We start from the raw sequence: 18,780 nt of genomic DNA, 5'->3' as shown, positions 1-18,780 counted from the left end.
AGTAAAAGAGGACAGCCAACAGGGAGGTATTAAGTATGGTGACGTGCAGGAATGGTAGAAATCCTGAAGCCAGCATGACACTCCTGGGGCTCCTTCCAGGTCCTCCTGGAAAGCGAACGTCTTTCCCTGTCATCCTCTACATCCTTCAGCTTCCTCTCCTCGTTGCTGGGAGGGGCTTTCAGGCAGGAGTCTCGGCCTAAAGAGTGGTCTGTGCAATGGCTTCAGTCTCTTTTGCTCCTTCCAGCTTTTCTGGTCCTTTCCCAGATGCCCCCTAGATTTCCTGGGGTCCTCAGAGACTATAATCAGCAATATCCAAAGTATTAACTAGGATGTGATTTATTTATGTATGAGATGTTTGGTACACAATACAAGCATATCATTTAAATTTTATTCTAAGATGAAAGGTAGTTGTTGTAATAAAGACTTTAACAAGCTGTAATAAGCAAGGGTTAAGTTTTGACTATTCCATTAGGCACATAGGATAATAATGACCTTTGACAATTATACAGTACCTTACACTTTGCAAAGTGCCTCCCCAGCCTTTAGCTGCTTAAATCCTCTCAAGAATTCTGTTGGGGTTGGGGGGAGTCAGGGAAGGTGTCATCCTCCCCATCTGAAAGGCAAGGGACCTGATGGCCAGCCAGAGTGAGCCTGGCTTAAGTTCCTCAGCTAAACAGTGAGAGAATGCGGCAGAGGAGCCATGGATCGGGGCCCTTCCTCTGCCTAGCACTGTAGACATTTCATGGTACACCTATTTTGCAGGTGGACAAACCAAGGCAAAGGGGCTTTGGAGGGAAAGAGAAGATGAGGTTGGCCGGGCATTGCCTGGAGGCAGGGATTTTCATTCTGGTACCAAGAATATCTTCAGCAAGTCCAAGGGAGCTCAGAATATACCAGACCCAGTGTGCCATCACTTTGAGGTGTGAGGAACAAATGAGTGAAGGAATAACTCTGCCCCAGGGTGGAGGGGGAGTCACAGGACCATTTGCACTGGGCCTTGCAGTGCATGTAAGAGTTTGCAGGGGGAGAAGGTAGTAATGGGAGGAAGAAAACCAACATTTGTAGAGAACCTACCATTGGCCATACATCTACATACATACACCAGTCGTTGGATTTTCCCAACATCCTAGTGAGGTGTGGGTGGTAATAATAGTGATGATAATAATAATTATTATTATATGCTGAGGTTGATGGTAATAGCATCCTATGAATTACTTCATTTAATCCTTAAAGTGCCACTGTGAGGTAAGTGTTATCAACCCATTTCATGGATAAAGAAGGAAAAGGTTTAATTAACTTCCCAAGTTCACCCAGCTGTGGAGGAGCAGAATTGGTATTTGCACTCCAGCCTTGACTCTATGGTACCCCAGCACAGTAAGCAGAACCTGCTTCAGCCACGTAACTTAATGGATATAGTCTTTCCTCTTCTAAATTGCTGTTTCAGGGCTGGCATCAGCCAAAGGCAGCTTCTAAGGCAATGGACTTCAACTGGCATGAAGGGGCTCCCCTGGACTGAAGCATCATGCTTGCTCCATATCAAACTCTTCCCCTGACCTGGCTGCTCTGCTTCGCACCTGGCCCTCCTGCCCCTGTGATCACATCACTGTCCCACTTAACACCTTCATTCAGCCTTGACCTATGAGTTCCTTCATATTCTGGCACAGCTAGCTGCCTCTGCTTCCACTGTGCCCTACCCAGATAGCTTTAGAACAACCCATGTCTGATATCACAAGTTTACACCCACACATCCTCTGCCTACAGGATGCTGCTATTACTCTTTGCCCTTTCCCCTGGCAAACTCTTATGTGTACTTCAAGGCCCAGTGCAAATGTTCCTGTGACTCTCCCTCTACCTGGAGGCAGAATTAACCCCTCCTTCCCACCCTTACTCCTCTAGGATCTAATTCCTCACAGAGCATAACATAATAGTCATTTGCTACTCTGCCCTGCAGCATCTCTTCCCCCCATCCTTTGATCTCTGGGGAATCATCCCCAGCAATGGTAAGCCTGTGACCAGCAATGCATCATCTTGGCCACAGAGCTTTCATCTAGTGAGATGCAATTCCAGGCCTTTTGGTGGAACAGCAGGGGGAACGCTCTCTTTCTCTGGGGATTACTAGCAGTCGGTATTTTTGGTCTAGAGAGGGCCTGCTTGAGGGTGAAGCCAACAGAGGAAAGCAGAATCAAGAGATGGAGAGAGTAAGACTAGGTCCTGATGACATCCTTTGAGCCCCTGGATCCAGTTGTGCCTGAGGCCAACCATCTCCTATTTCTTTGTTTGTTTTTTTTAATTAAAATTTTTGATCCTTCAAATTTTTGCTCCTCCTGTTACTATCATTTTTGCTTAAATCAGTCTGAAGTATTTCTATCACCTCAACTAAAGGGGTTCTGACCAATAGCCATGATTCTGGGTTGGTGTTAGTTTCATCCACTCGATTGTGAGCCATCTCAAGACGTATCCAGTCATCTTTTTAATCCTCTGTGACTAGCACAGCGCCTAACACAAAGCAGACACAAAAACCATTAGAAGAGTGAGTGAACAAATGAATGAATGAATGAGATTCTGCCCAGGACTATGGAGGGATACAAGGACATATAAGAGATTGTTCCTGCCTTCAAGAGCCTTGAAGGATAGAGGTAATCAAGTAAAAATGAGGTCATTAGTAGGGGCCCTAATGCAACAAGACTGATGTCCTTATACCAAGGGAACATGTGGACATGCACAAACGTACAGGGAGAATGCTATGTGAACATGAAAGCGGAGATTGGGGTGAGGTATCTATAAGCCAAGGAACCTCACAGATTGCCAGCACACCACCAGAGGCCAAGGAAAAGGCCTGGAGTAGAGTCTCCTCTGTAGCCCTCAGAAGGAACCAACCCTGCTGACACCTTGATCTCAGACTTCCTGCCTCTAGAACCGTGAGACAAGACATTTCTGCTATTTAAGCCACCCAGTGTGACACTTGCTACAACAGCCCTGTGCACAGCAGCACACAGCACAGGTCCTCTTCCTGTCCTTCAAGGACTGGCTCCCGCAACCTCGCTGGGCTGCCAAAGCCCTTGCCCTGCCCCTTTGCCCTCAGGCCACACTTACCTTTGCCTCGTTCTTGAAGGTGCCCATTCTCATGGAGCCTTCACACTTACTGTTGGGCATGCTCTCCCTTATCCCAGGGTGGTGTTGAAGCCTATGCACTCTTCTGGTCCCAGCTCATCCTCTGGGCGCATTCCACCCATTCAATTGACTGTATGCGCAGCCCTGCCTGGCACCAGAGACACAGTGGTGAGCTGGACATATATAAGCTAGACAGGGGGGTCAAAGGCCAGAAACAAAAAGTAAATGAACAGGACAAGTTCCGTTTGTGGTAGTGTTGTGATGGCAATAAAATAGGGTGGTATGCTAGAGACCGGGGGGCCACTGAGGGTCAGGGAAGGCCCCAAATAGAAACATCTCAGCTAAGGTCTCAGTGACAGGAAGGACCAGCATAGTGAGCTGACACCCACCTCCACCTTACCTGGTAGACTCTTGCGGCACCATGCATGTTTCCTTCAAGGCCCCTACCACTGTTGGAATTTCCTATCTGTTTATGTGACTATTTGATTGACACCTGAGGCCCCCACTGGACTGTAAACTCCATGCATCAGGGAGCACGGCTCATTTTGCTTACTACTGCCTGGCACAAAAGATGGCACTCAGTTAATATTTGCAGAATTAATGATTCATGCTCCAAGATAGGGTAATGAATCCCATTTCCTGCCCAAGGCAGCTTAGGTAGCAAGAGTTTAACCACATCTTTTTGGCCCTGGAATTATATGAGAGAATGCTTTTCAGAGGCAGCTTTGCTGGCAAACGCCCAAGCAAGCCCAATGCAAGGCCCAAGAATGTTCTGGAAGAGAGCAGGGAGCCAGAGGCAGGAACTTGGCGTCTGGGGCACTGTGTCAGCTGCAGGAGCTTGCCTTCCTCCCTGAGGGACCATGATCCCAGGGCAGTAGTTTTGGATCCATCTGCAACCTGGGACTCTGCAGGCCTGGAAATGGACTCTGTTTGCTAAGCGGAATTTTCCGGTCCCCTGCGGAGAAGCTGAAGAAGCTGGCTCACTGCTAATTTCGTTTTCCTAACTCACCAGCTTGGCAAGGCCTCACTGCTCTAGCTACAGTCTCGTGGAGCCTCAGACCCGTTCTGCTAGCCAAAGAAAGAAAGCTGTGACTCACCAGAAATTTCATTGCCTTTTTCTGGATTTTATATATATATATGTGAAAGTTCTCACATTATGCCTTAGCTCAGCAGCTTCCACCTGCTGCATAGATGCTCAGATGCTAGATTGGAATAGTAGAAAGGCTGCTCAAGATGTACCTCAGACGAGAGAGCACAGGTCCACGTTCATGTCGACATCCTCCAAAAGTGCAGCTGCAGCAGGCAAAAATGGCTCTCAGGTCCAAGGGGTCCCACTTTCAAAGAAATAATAACCCCCTGAAAAGGGAAGGACAGTGTCCATCTGTGCTATCTGTGGCTTAGGCGCCTCTCTGCGGTCCCCACACAACCCAGATGGCTGACAGGACGGTGATCAATGTGCTGGTCTTGCAGGTATAAGACCCTGCATCTGCCCCCTCCTCCACCATCTTCCTGGGCTCCAGCCATACTGGCCTTATGGGGTTCCTTAAATCTAGTGAGTTTCCTGCCCCCACAATGAGCCTTTGCCCATTCTGTTCCCTCTGCCTGGGACTGTCACCCAAGTCCACTCTTCTGACCCTTTTCACCTTGCTCCTTCCTTTACAGCCTGGCCACAAGACCTTCCTCAGGGACACTTCAGTGACCCCTGAAGCCAGGCCAGGCCAGTCCCCCTTGGTGTGCGCTCTCATGGCACCATGCTCCCCTCTGTAGCACTCTCTGCAGCTGTAACGTCACACGCATTTGCTGAACTCTCTGAGGGTTACCGTCCCCTCACTAGACTGTGAACTCCGTGTTGGCCTCCATGAGTGTCTCTAGCCCAGGTGTTTCCATCTGGATGTTCCAAAAGCCCTTTAGACTGGTCATGTTTCAATGCCCCTCCACTGACTGGCTCATCCTCATCTCAGTAAATGCCACCTCTGCCCTCCCAGTGGCCCAAACTGGAAAAGGGAGTGGTTGGGAGTGGTCCTACCATCTTTTTCTCCCCCCCCAACTCCAACCCTAACCCTACTTGGTGTCCAAGTCCAGTCAGTTCACCACCTAAGTATTTCATGGGCCCCTTACCTCCTCTCTTGGCCCCCGTGAGCTCATCCTCCTCATGGTAGCCAAAATGAAATTTGGAAATTCAATTTTACCCTTTCCCTCCCCTGCTCCAAACCCTTTGATGGCTCCCTGCTGACCTCAAGACAAAGCTCACACTCTACTGAGACTTAAAGGCCCTTAGCTATGTGGCCTGGTCTAATTCTCCAACCTTGTTTATCACCCCTTCCCCCTAGAACACCATGCTGTAGCCCCCCTCAGCTATGTTCGGCTCACCCACATGCTCTCTCTGGCCACTGTCTGGGCCTTTGCTCATTATATTTCTCCACCCTGAAAGCTCTGCCCTATAAAGGCATTCGAGCCTTTAGTTCTCAGTCTAGAATATGCTTCCTCCAGAGAGCCATCCATGTCCACCCCACCACCACCTCCATTGCTCTACAGCCTCCTTCCCATCACTACACTTACGAGGCTGCATCATCATCTCGTTTCCTTGCATGACTCCCTCACTCGAGTGGAAGGCTTGTGGGGGATCAGGGTCTTGCCTGCTCTGGTCTCTGCTGCATCCACAGTGTCCTGGCACATATACCTGGACAGACAACGAAACAGTGAAAGCCAGAATGAGCCAAGACCTTCATCTTCCCTGCAGCTGCTCACTTTGACAAGTCCGTGGTTTGCTTTTGGGTACCTTTCTCCTCTTTACCTCCACTCATTCTGCCTCCCCCGGTAATTCCATCCAAGGCTGCATTGCCTCTTGCCCACGGCTTCTCATAAGGAATGTGCTGTCCTTTCTGCTCTTTCTCTTATCTTATCTCCCTGACCACGTGGCCTAATTAATGGTCCCCAAGCCATCCCAGCACTTCCGCACCCTTTCAAGATCTTTTTTATCCCCCCACTCCCAAAACTTACCTTCTGGCTGTGACTTCCATAACTTTTGCACATTTAATTCCCAGACGCTGTTCAATTCTTACATCCCAGGCTGAGCTAAGCTCCTGAAGTAATTTAGGTAACAGCTTCATTATCTCATCTTTCCTTTACTCTAATCTTCCCATTTCTATCGCCACCTAGGAAGCAGTGAAAAATGGGTTGTGAAAAGTATTTTCTGCCCAAACCTATCTCTTCCCTTGCAGTTCTTATCTTAGTTCATGTCATCGGCATCCACCCAGTTGCCTGAGATCTGAACCTCAGAATCACCACCTACCTCCTACTCTCTATTTCCAGGATGTCTCCAACATCCTGCTCTCCTATTGAGGAGTCCCTCAAGTTCAGCCTTCTCTGGCCACCACTCGGGCCCTCATTATCTTTATTCTCCTGGACTAAGCTCACCTCCTGACTGGTCCTCTTGTCTCCAGCCCTATGCCTATGCACACACCCATCTACCTATCCACCAACTACTCATTTATTCAAGCATCCATCCACCTATCTGCCCATCCATTTTATCCATCAATCCACTCACCCACCAACCTACCCACTCACTTACCCATCACCCATCCACCCATCCATCATCCTTCCATCTTCCAATCTGCCCTCAGTGATCTTTCTAAGACACACTTTGGTCACATCATGCCTCTGCTTAAATAACTTCCATGCTTCTACATTAGAATATTCTAGAGAAGGTTTAAAAAAATACCAACACCAAGGTTTATCCCCAGAGATTCTGACTTAATTGGCCTTGAATGGGGCCTGGGTCTTGGTGTTTTTAAAAGCTTCCCAGGTGATTCTAATGTGCAACTCAGGTTGAGAACCAGGTGGCCTAGAAGATAAAGGCCCAGCTCATTCTCCTGTCATTCAAGGCCCCCCACCCTCCAGTCAAGCCCTTAACCTGTCTCCCCAGCCTCATGTCCTAACTATTCTCTCCTACCACATTTGGAATCCTTGCTCTACTGAGCTACTCCTCTATCTTTGTATCCACGGTTACCTCTGCCTATAAGTCCATGTTTCTCGGCTCCTCTATTTGGAAAACTTCTACCCATTCTTCAAGACCCAGCACGAATGTGACCTTTTTCTATTTATGGGCCTCTCTTCCATAGCACCTCCTATGTGTCATCCCATTGCTTGGCACTGTATATGGTCACTAAAACAGGAATACTCCCTGCTTTGAAAGAACTTATAGGTGGGGGTGGGGGGGAGGCTCCTTAAGGCAAATGTTCACAAACTTGAGTGTGCATCGGAATCTCCTGGGGGGCTGGTTAAAACACAGATGCTGAACCCACCCCCAGGGTTTCTTGTTGAGTGGTTTGGAGTGGCCCTGTATTCCAATACATCCCCAAGTGATGCTGCTGATGCTGCTCAGGGATCACATTTTGAGGACCTATGCCTTAGAGTGTGGTCACAGGCATGCTGTCTGGGGAGGTATCATTTAAACTGAGACCCAGAGGAAGAGAAAGAGGCAGTCACCACCAGAGCAGGGGCTAACGCATTCCAGGTGGAGGGAACAGTGGGAGTGAAGGCCCGGGTGGGAAAGAGCTCTGCATGAAAGGTAGAGAGCACAGGAGGAGCAGCGCTGTCAGCTTCTCATGTATGAGGAGGCTTTGTCACTTTCCACTGTAGTCTCTGTCTTCTGCCTCAGCCACTTGACAAGGAGCTCCTCCAAGGCAGGTCTGTGTCACATTCCTCCAGAGCCCTCCTGAGACCTGGCTGGAAGTAAATGCTGAGGAATTTGGGTTGGGTGGTTGAATTTTAGTATTCTAGCTTATTCTCTAGGCTATAAACAATGGAGAAATCTCCTCCCTTTTTCTTAGAGAGTTTCTAATATATCTATTCTCTATATAACCAAATTCCCTCCTCCCAAATTCCCGCTATCTATACAGACTTTTAGCTCATTTCATGACAGGAAGAAAATTCCTCCAAGTCAAGTGTCAGGGGCTCCACCTACCCTTCCCAAGCCCAGGGTTTGGGCAGGGTGAGGGTGTGGAGGTGGTGTGGGAGCCCAGAGGCCCTTGGGGCTGCACCTTCCAGCACTTGCACTTGGCTTTGAGAGGATGATAAGGTCAGAGCAAGAGTCAGCAGACTTCCCTTCCTCAAAAACACTAATAGTGGGAGGCTCAGAGTGTAACGTGGTCAGCCCTCATAGGCAGCCCACCCTCAGGGCACAGGTGGAGCAAGGCAGGCCTGGGGGACCCTGAGCCTCAAGGGTAGAGGATGGGCCTCTCCCTCACAACCTGTCTTTCCAACATCTCCTTCCCACCATGGAAAGCGGAGTAAAGGAAGAGTCAGGGTCGGAGGGCAAGATGGTAACATGGGACTGGGGGTCTGATTTTGCCCTTCCCTCTTCCTTTCTGGAGAATAAGATATACATACCCTTTGCTGAGGCTAACAGAGGGGTCTTTGAGGGATCCAGTTCATTTTTGGCAGCATCCCATTTCTCAAGCTTTGGTAAAACAGGTTGTGAGGGAGAGGCCCATATAGATCTGCGGTTCTCAGACTTGAGCATGAATCAGCATCCCCTGGAGGGTTTGTTAAAATGCACATTGCTGGGCCTGCCCTCAGAGCTTCTGTCTCAGCACGTCTAGAGTGGGGCTCGGGAATCTGCATTTCTAACAAGATCCCAGGTGCTGCTGCTGTTGGTGGTCTGAGGATTGCACTTTGAGAAACCCTGGTTTAGCACAGTGCTCAGCCAGAAGATGCTAAGAATCTATCCATCATTATAGGACAAAGATTTACTTGCCTTATGTGTAGTTTACTCAAAGTAGCTTTCCTTAATCCCTCCTCCCAAATACAGAACCTGAAACTCTCCAGGCCCATGTCCTGGGGGAGGACCAAGGGGTTAAGAACCTGAGGGGACCCCAGGAGCTGGGGCAGGCAGAAAAGGGAAAGGGAAGTGTTCACATTTTGTTCTTTCCACTGCATAGTTCTGGAACTCACACAAGTATTTCAAACACAAATGGTTTGTTATTTCTTAGCCCTGGGGAAGGCCACTTCTTCCTAGAAGGCAGAGAAGCACGTAGCAAATGCCATATGCTCTGGGGGACTAGATGGAACAGGAGTCAAAGACCTGAGTTTGGGCCCCAGCACGGCTCTGGGACCTTGGGAGGGTCACTTCAGCTTCCGTAGTATCCGTTTCCCAAACTGGGAGTGTGTTAGAATAAAACTGAGCTTGAAAGGGCCCCATGAGAGTCAAAAGAGCCATGGTGAGTGACACTGTGGAACACTGTCTGGATGGCAGTTTCAGTGAGGCCAACCCAAGCTGTCTCGGTTTCCACAGGAAGGACCAGTACCTCCTCTCGCCGGTGAACTGCTGGTATCTGGTTCTGCATCAGACCAGGAGGGAGAGCCGAGACCATGCCACCCTCAATGACATCTTCATGAACAATGTCATCGTCCGCCTTTCACAGATCAGTGAGGATGTCATCAGACTCTTCAAAAAGGTAGGCAAACAAACCCACTGGCCTGCCTGGGTCTCTGCGCCAGGCTGGCCATGGCAACACTGTGCCAGCCAGGGTGGTGTGTGGTTTGGGGATATGAGACCAGGGGTCAGGTGTGTTGATGGGTACAAGGGGCCGAGGGCTGGACTTGGCATCCCAGACCCTGAGTTTGAAGCTTGGATGTGGCTGGTGGCTCAACCATTGTCGCAACCACCACAAAAATAAAAACCTTTTCACGAAAAAGTAAGCAGTTCATATTTGTTGCAGGAAATTTGGGAAAATGGACATAAGTACACACACAGAAATAAAATGTTATCACTCAGCAGTAATCACTTTAGTGTCATCGGTGTTTTGTATCATGTACATATGCAAACACATTTTCTATGAGTGCTCATTTTTGTACACGTGCCAGTTTACACATGTACTTTCCCCAGTGAGATCAGACTGCATGAATGATTTTACTGTCTGCTCGTCACCTAAAAGTTATGTAACACTTTGTTGTAGAATTTTCCCATGTCAATAAATATATTTCCATAACATTTTTGAATGATTAATAATATTTCATTATACAATGTGCCCTAATTTATTTAACCAATGTCCTATTGTCGAACACTTGAGTTATTCCATTGTTTTACTCTTATAAACCATGCTCTGCGAGCGATGTTGTGTGATACACAGGGTTCAGCAGAAGCAGCGCCTGCTGGAGTGTGGTGGGCAGGGTATGTGAATGTCTCACACAAGATGGGCAGCAATTTGGTTATTTCACCTAAAATGTCAGATGATGTGCTTGAGTGTGATATTGTTATGTTACAGAATTACATGCTTATGATTTTGTAATAAAAGATTTTGTAATAGAAAAACAGGGATGTTATTTGTGCTGGACCCTGCATACACCTTTGTCACATTCACTGCTATTTCCTAGTTTCAGTTTCTCCAGTGGGAATTGGGAGATTAAAGGCTTGTTTTTAAGTCTTTTAACAGACTGCTTGGTTGCTTTGAGAAAGGTTTTACCCTGTGAAGGCCCAGAAGCCCAGTGCAGTCACGGTTTATGCCCCTGAGGTCTCAGTATCCCAAGCTCCTTGCACAGCATGGAGCAAACACTAGGTGCTGTGTGCAAGTCCAAAGAACTGAACTCACTTCTGTGAACTTCAGTTTTCTCATTTGTAAAGTGGGCAAGCCATTTATCTAGTCTTCCTGAGCCTCATCCTCTTTGTCTTGTGAATGGCCTTAAGGTCCCCTTCCCAGGAGCAGCAGGAGGGTTAAAGGAAACAGTGCCTGTGAAGGAGGAAGTTGTGGAGAAGTGGTTCAGGGTGTGGTCTTTGTGTCCAGAACTCTTGAAATTCCTGGGGTCATAATTCTGGTTCCATCATTAGCTCTCCGTCATTATTCTTCAAACTTGTTCCGTATACTCTCTGAGCCTCGGCTTCATTTGTGAGGTGGGGGTAGAAATATCCACTGGGCAGTTGGAAGGATTAAGAAGGTTTTTAATCCCAAAGAAAGCATGGAAAACAGCCCCTGGGGCTAAATGCTCTGGAAAGGTGACCTGGGATTGCTAGAAGCACAGGAAGAGGACTAGATGATATGAAATATAATAATCTCTTCATGGTCTGTACTAGGATTATCCCTTCTGAGGATGACTTCTATAGCAAACTGTAGTCACAGGCTAGTTCCTTCCTTCCACTCAGCTCAGTGTGCTCTGGTGTCCTCCTGGGGCCATGTTAAGGAAACATAGTCTAAGTTTAATATTTGCATAAGCAAACATAATTAGGAAGGTAAATACAGTGCAATTAAAAAAAATCGCATAGTGCTTTGCAAAGCCACACTGAAGTGATTCAGGTCACTTGGTCCCATCACAGGCCTCTGCCTGCTGCCACTGTCACAGCTTGTTTCCTGGGTGGGAATGACTCAGAAATAAAGGGTCATCAGAGCCTTTAGGAAATGAAGGGTCTTTCTTCTGAGCTGAGGCTGGGGACAAGCGAGATGAATCTTTTCTGTTCTCATTTAGGCTGACAGCAGCCTCACTTGTGATGAGGTTAACAGGGTGGAAAATAATGAAAAAATTTCTACAGCTGAGCTCCTAGCTGCCTTGTTACCAGGCCTGTGCCTGTGGAACAAAGGAAACGACCCAGCCCCTGTGGGCCAGGAGAGAGATGGAGACAGGGCCTCGCTGGCTGATTTAGCCCAGCACAGCCCTTTGTGTTGCGTTGGTTATAGATAATCTTGGCACTGAGGCTGCACTTCTTACCTGATACGAGTTCCTGCAGGCCTCACTGCAGGGGCTGCTGTCTGGTCAGACTGGGGAATGGGCTCATCACTCACCCATCTTATAGATGAGGAGGTGAAGCCTGAGCAGCTGCCAGGAGAACCCAGACTTGGTGACTTTGGGCCTGTTCTCATCACTGGCAGGTGGCAGTGTGGCTGGGGTTTTGGAATCTCTCAGAACTGCCTCTCAATAACTGTGTGACACTGGGCAAGTCTCTCTGAGCATTAGTTTTCTCAATTGGGAAATTGAGATGGTGACAATGTCTTTATCAGGGGCCTGTTTTGAAGAATAGATGTAGGCCAAGTGTATAGCACAGGCTTGGCTTTCAGTTGGTGCTCACTGAATGGTGGCTCACCAGTGACCCTGAAGAGCCCCCTCTGCATTCCTGAGATAGATAACACTTGGGGTGGGGCAGTGGGGTGGGGGTGTGTGTGTTCCTTCATCACCCGTCACTTCATGCTCTAGCAATGCATCTGCAGGAGGTGGGAGTGGCTTCCAGGCCAGGTGTCCTTCCTGGGCTTGGGCCTGGGGTAGCTGCCTTGACTGCTGGCTTCTCACAGATGCAAGATGCTATTTGACTTAATAACTACCTTTTCGTGATTCTCCATTTTCCCTTTTGTAGCAGAATTTATTTACATGGCTAGAGGAAGCACTTCAAATTCCAGAAGCCATTTTAGGATTCATCCATTCAAATAGACTTGTACATGCAGGTGGTCCTTGCTTTAAGTGTGAGGTCCACCATAGCAGAATGGAACTGGATGGGGTTTTGGAGGTCATTAGCAGGATCAGGACTATTATAGTTGCAAACAACAGAAACCCAGCTCAACCTGCTTGAGAGAAGAAAGGGAATTTACAAGCTATGTAGAGCCAAGCCTGGCTTCAGGCATGGGGGACTTCCAGGGCACAAAGGAATTCAGTTTCTCTGCGGCTCTGCTCTAATTCCTGCCCTGCTCTACACACCCTTTTTAAGGAGAGACAGTGAAGGGCTCTTCTGTAGTCAGTCTCTTTCCATGTGATAATCAGAGGGCCCCTGGCAGCTTCAGGCTTACATCCTACCTGTTTCAGGTTCAGTGGAAAGGAAGAACTCCCTTTTTCCAGAATTGAGTCTTATGGGCTCTGATTGGCCCAGTGTGAGTCATATGAACACTCCTACCTGTGGCTGGGGGATGCAGTGTGGACTGACCAGGCCTGAGAAACACACCCACCCCTGAAGCCAAGTGTATACTCAATTTCACCTGATGCATGTGGCAGAGAATGAGTGAGGGGCGATTCCCCATGAACTGGGGTGTATTAAATCAACAGATGTCTACTAGGCTTTATGTTCCAGTCCTTTTATCATCCTCCATAAGAGTATTCATCCTCCCTCTTCTAGATCTCCCTCAATAAAGGGCATTCATTACCTCTCAGGATGGTTCATTCTATTTGGGGACAACTGTGGTTAATAAAAAATTCTCCCCAATGTTGAGATAAATCTTACAATGTTCCTACTCAGAGGGCTTGGTCATACACTTGAGGGCCACATCACTCAAATTTACATGGAAACCTGTCAGTTGCTTGAAGGAGACAGGAGTTGTGATCACCCACCCAGGTATTTCCCTCCACTGGGTAACATTCTAGGTTCCTCCACTTGTCCCTCTGTGATGTGGCTTTGTGTTTCCTCCCCACCAGGGATACTCTCCCTGGGTCAACCCTGGGTCTTTTCTGACCCACAGAAGTTAATATTCAGGACCATTCAGAATACTCTGGTTTTCCCAGCCTAGAGGAGAGCAGGGCTATGTTGACTCTTCATTTCTAATAATGAAATCTGTGATGGCATTTTGCCTTTTTCATGATAGTCTCATCACGTGGTTGACTCACCCTGAACTCTCAGCTCAAATCCCCAGGTGTTTTTGTACCAACTGTTTTTTAATCTATCCTATGGATTCTGCACTTAGTTTTTTGTTTTTGGGGTTTTTTTTTTTATACTTGCCCTTTTAAAACTTTATTATATTAGATTCTGGTCAAATGGGATCAGTGTTCTTATTTAAGTGATTTTTCAAGCAGCAATGGGGTAACTTTTTTAAGAGGTCCTAATTCTTCCTCTGTGGGAAAAGCCTGTCTTATTACTTCTCTGTATCTTCCTCCTTGGTGTTAGCTTCTTCTCTGTGTCAATTCTTTGGCCATATGTTTGATTCTCCTGTATGTTCTTAGTGGAGAGGTGGAAAGTGGGGCAGAGAGTTGAGAATGAGATACATTTAAGGTGACTCTTGAGTTGGGTGTTAAAGGATGAATGGGAGTCTACCAGTGTGGAAGGGAAGAGGGGGTTCAGTGTTAGGAGAAAGGCAGGAGCACAGTGGGTACAGTACATCATGATGGTGGTCCAAGGCAACTCACAATGGAGGTGGCAAAGTGGTGGTCCACAGCTGAATTCGGTTTTCAAGGGTAATCTGCTTGGCCCTCGCTATGTTAAGAAAATTAGATAGCCAGTCAAGAAAAACTTCAGGGTGGAGACTTCCCGTCAAGGTGGTGGCATAAGTAAACATGGCTCACTTCCTCACACAACCACATCAAAATACAACTAAATTATAGAGCAACCATCACAGATCAGAAATCAAGTTGAATGGAAGTCTGATAACTACAGAATGAAGGAAACCATGTCCATCCAGACTGGTAGGAGGGGCACAGACTCAGAACAGGCTGGTCCCACATCCATGTGTAATGGATAAAACTTTGGGAGGGATATCTTGGGAGTGAGGAGTCCCAGACCCACAACAGGCCTCCCAGTCCAAGGTTTCAGTGCCAGGAAGATAAGTCCCCATAAGTTATGGGGACTTAACTTATGGGGGCTGCAAAAAACATCAGAGACTGAGTTGGTGGAAGAAATTACTGGAGTTCCAAGCAGTTTCCCTTGAAGAACCCATACACAGACTTGCTCAGACTCACTCCTTCTGAGATCCAGCACTGGGGTAGCAGCTTGAAAGGCACCAGTGGCATACAGCGAAGAAGTGAAGTGTCTGGCATCAAGGCAAGTGCTGGGGGTCAGCTTTCTCCCAGACAAAAAGGTGGACAGAGGCCATTGTCCCTTTTCTGAACCTTTCCCCCACAGAGCCACAGAGCTGGCAGGATGGTGCCATATCTGAGACTCCATCAACCTGGCTGACACTGTTTGCCTCACCCTAGAAATCCCCTGAGACTCCTTCCCACCCAATTTACAGGCCCACCCAAACAGTTGACAGTGACTTTTTCATATAAATGTCTGGTCTTGGCTCATGCTGCACAACTTCCTAAATCCTCTCAAACAAGCAACAGCTGGCCTCAGTGAGCCCCTAGCCTCTGCACCACTTGATAAGTGACCTCAGGCCCAGTACTAGCAGCAGTCAGCCTAGATTCACAGTTTGGCTTCACATGGGAACTTCTAAGCCCAGCAAAGGTAGCAGCCATCTCTAATTGCTTTATAGCCCAGGCAGAGTGGCCCTAGGCACAACAGGTGGGGGCCGACCTTGGTCTGCACCACCCAGAAAATCCCAGAGCCTGTGAACCCAGTAACAGCTATAGACCATATCAGAGCACCATCACCCTGCCCCTGCACAGCTGATTCTCCATGGAGGATGGAGGGTGGTGGTCAGTGGTCACAGCCAGTCCTTGCAGCTGACTGGACTGGGTAAATCCTTCCCATTGATCTGCGAACAGCAATCAAAGCTCAACTATAAGAGGAGGGTACACTCAGCCCACACGAAGGCTGCACCTTGAGTACCCAGCTTGGGTGATAGGGGAGGCTGTGCCACTGACCCTACAGAATACCTACTACATTAGGCCACGCTACCAAGTCAGGGAGTCATAGCAGCTCTACTTAATACATAGAAACAAACACAGGAAGGCTGCCAAAATGAGGAGACAAAGAAACATGGCTCAAAGGAAAGAACAGATCAACACTCCTGAAAAAGAATTAAACTAAAGAGAGATAAGCAATCTAACAGAATCGGAATTCAAAATATTGGTTATATGGATGGTTAAGGAACTCAGTGAGGACCTCAACAGCATAAAAAAGATCCAGTCAAAAGGAAGGTTACACTAACTGAAATAAAGAACAATTTACAGGGAAACAACAGTTGAGTGGATGAAGCCAAGAATTTAAATCAATGATTTGGAACATAAGGAAGCAAAAAACAACCAATCAGAACAACAAGAAGAAAAAAGAATCCAAAAAAATGAGGATTGTGTAAGCAGCCTCTGGGACAACTTCAGGAGGTCCAACATTCACCTCATAGGGGTGCCAGAAGGAGAAGAGAAAGAGCAAGAAATTGGAAATCTACTTGAAAAAACAATGAAAGAAAACTCCCCTAATTTGGTGAAGGAAATAGACATGCAAGTCCAGGAAGCACAGAGAGTCCCAATCAAGATGGGTGCAAAGAGGCCCACTCCAAGACACATCATAATTAAAGTATCAAAGTTAAAGGTAAAGAGAGAATCTTAAAAGCAGCAAGAGAAAAACAGTTAGTTGCATACAGGGTAGTTCCCTTAAGACTGTCAGCTGAATTCTCAAAATAAACTTTTCAGGCTAGAAGGGACTGGCAAAAAGTTTTCAAAGTCATGAAAAGCAGGGACCTACAGCCAAGATTGCTCTACCCAGCAAAGCAATCATTTAGAATCAAAGGACAGATAAAGAGCTTCCCAGACAAGAAAAAACTAAAGGAGCTCATCATCACCAAACCATTAGTATATGAAATGTTAAAGGGACTTATTTAAGAAAAAGAAGATCAAAACTATAAATAATAAAATGTCAAAAAATACAAATCTATCAACATTAGGTCTAAAAAACAAACTAAGCAAACAAGAACAGAGACAGAATCACGGATACAGAGTGTTTTAATGGTTGCCAGATGGGAGAAGGGTGTGGGGGAATGGGTGAAGAGGTGAGGGGATTAAGAAGTACAAATAGGTAGTTACAGAATAGCCATGGGGATGTAAAGTACAGTGTAGGAAATGCAGTAGCCAAAGAATTTATACGCATGACCCATGGACATGAACAATGGTGTGGGAATTGCCTGAGGGAGAGGAAGGTGCTGGATGGATGGGGGCAGAGGGAGAGAAATTGGGACAACTATAATAGCATAATCCATAAAATATAATTTTTTTTTTTTAATTTCTTTTTTTTTTTTTTTTTTTTTTAAATTTATTTATTGTTATTTAATTACAGTTGTATGCCTTTTCCCCCATCCCTTCACCCCACTCCAGGTGAACCCACTTCCCTCCCCCCTCTCCACCCTCCCCCTTGGCTTTGTTCATGTGTCCTTTATAGTAGTTCCTGTAATCCCCTCTACCTACTGTCCCCGCCCCCACCCCCCACCCCCGCCCTTGCTATTGTTACATTGTTCTTAACTTCAATGTCTCTGGTTATATTTTGTTTGCTTTTTCCTTCTATTGCTTATGTTCCAGTTAAAGGTGAGATCATATGGTATTTGTCCCTCACTTCCTGGCTTATTTCACTTAGCATAATGCTCTCCAGTTTCATCCATGCTGTTGCAAAGGGTATAAGCTCCTTCTTTCTCTCTGCTGCGTAGAATTCCATTGTGTAAATATACCATAGTTTTTGGATCCACTCGTTTGCTGATGGGCACTTCGGTTGCTTCCAGTATTTGGCTATTGTAAATTGTGCTGCTATGAACATTGGGGTGCACAGATTCTTTTGGATTGGTGTTTCAGTGTTCTTAGGGTATAATCCCAGCAGCGGAATTGCTGAGTCAAAGGGCAGTTCCATTTTTAGTTTTCTGAGGAAATTCCATGTTGTTTTCCACAGTGGCCTCACCAGTCTGCATTCCCACCAGCAGTGCACTAGGGTTCCCTTTTCTCCGCATCCTCTCCAACATTTGTTTGTGGATTTGTTTATGTTGGCCATTCTGACTGGTGTGAGATGATACCTCATTGTGGTTTTAATTTGCATCTCTCTGATGGCTAGTGATGCTGAGCATCTTTTCATATGTCTCTGGGCCTTCTGTATGTCTTCCTTGGAGAAGTGTCTGTTCAAGTCCTTTGCCCATTTTTTAATTGGGTTGTTTGTCTTCCTGGAGTGGAGTCGTGTGAGTTCTTTATATATTTTGGAGATCAGGCCCTTGTCTGAGGTATCATTGGCAAATATGCTTTCCCATATTGTTGGTTCTCTTTGTAATTTGGTGCTGTTTTCTTTAGCCATGCAGAAGCTTTTTATTTTGATGAGGTCCCATTTGTTTATTCTTTCCTTTATGTCCCTTGCTTTAGGGGATGTGTCTGTGAGGATGTTGCTGCGTGGAATGTCTGAGATTTTCCTGCCAATGTTTTCTTCAAGGACTTTTATGGTGTTACGGCTTATATTTAAGTCTTTTATCCATCTTGAGTTTATTTTCGTGTATGGCGTAAGTTGGTGATCGAGTTTCATTTTTTTGCACGTAGCTGTCCAGATCTCCCAACACCATCTGTTGAAGAGACTGTTTTTGCTCCATTTTATGCTCCTGCCTCCTTTGTCAAATATTAATTGATCGTATAGATTTGAGTTTATTTCTGGGCTCTCTATTCTGTTCCATTGGTCTATGAGCCTGTTTTTATGCCAGTACCAGGCTGTTTTGATTACCGTTGCCTTGTAATACAGTTTGATATCAGGTATTGTGATACCTCCTGCTTTGTCCTTCTTTCTCAAAATTGCTGCTGCTATTCGAGGTCGTTTATGGTTCCATATGAATTTCTGTAATGTTTGTTCTATATCTGTGAAATATGTCATGGGTACTCTAATAGGGATTGCATTGAATCTATAAATTGCTTTGGGTAGTATGGCCATTTTGATGATGTTAATTCTTCCAATCCATGAACATGGTACATGCTTCCATTTGTTTGTATCTTCCTTAATTTCTTTCTTCAGTGTTGTGTAGTTTTCTGAGTACAGGTCTTTTACCTCCTTGGTTAGGTTTATTCCTAGGTACTTTATTTTTCTTGTTGCTATAT

At 46.5% G+C, this 18,780-nt stretch overlaps 1 protein-coding gene across 7 annotated transcripts in view; it reads left to right on the top strand.

The window, feature by feature from the left end:
- SRGAP3 (SLIT-ROBO Rho GTPase activating protein 3) overlaps window positions 1-18,780 on the top strand; it is a 348,421-nt gene that overhangs the window by 220,700 nt on the left and 108,941 nt on the right. For all 7 annotated transcript variants that reach the window (XM_053929334.1, XM_053929335.1, XM_045192165.2 and 4 more), the window contains one exon: window positions 9,407-9,569. In XM_053929334.1, the coding sequence (XP_053785309.1) occupies window positions 9,507-9,569 (63 nt within the window). In that variant the 5' untranslated portion in view covers window positions 9,407-9,506. The remainder of the gene's footprint in view (window positions 1-9,406; window positions 9,570-18,780) is intronic.

This window comes from Desmodus rotundus, chromosome 8 (genome assembly GCF_022682495.2).
Source record: "Desmodus rotundus isolate HL8 chromosome 8, HLdesRot8A.1, whole genome shotgun sequence".
In the NCBI taxonomy this organism is placed as follows: domain Eukaryota; kingdom Metazoa; phylum Chordata; class Mammalia; order Chiroptera; family Phyllostomidae; genus Desmodus; species Desmodus rotundus.
The sequence above is the reverse complement of the archived record's forward strand: the minus strand, read 5'-3'. Positions and strand labels throughout refer to the sequence as shown.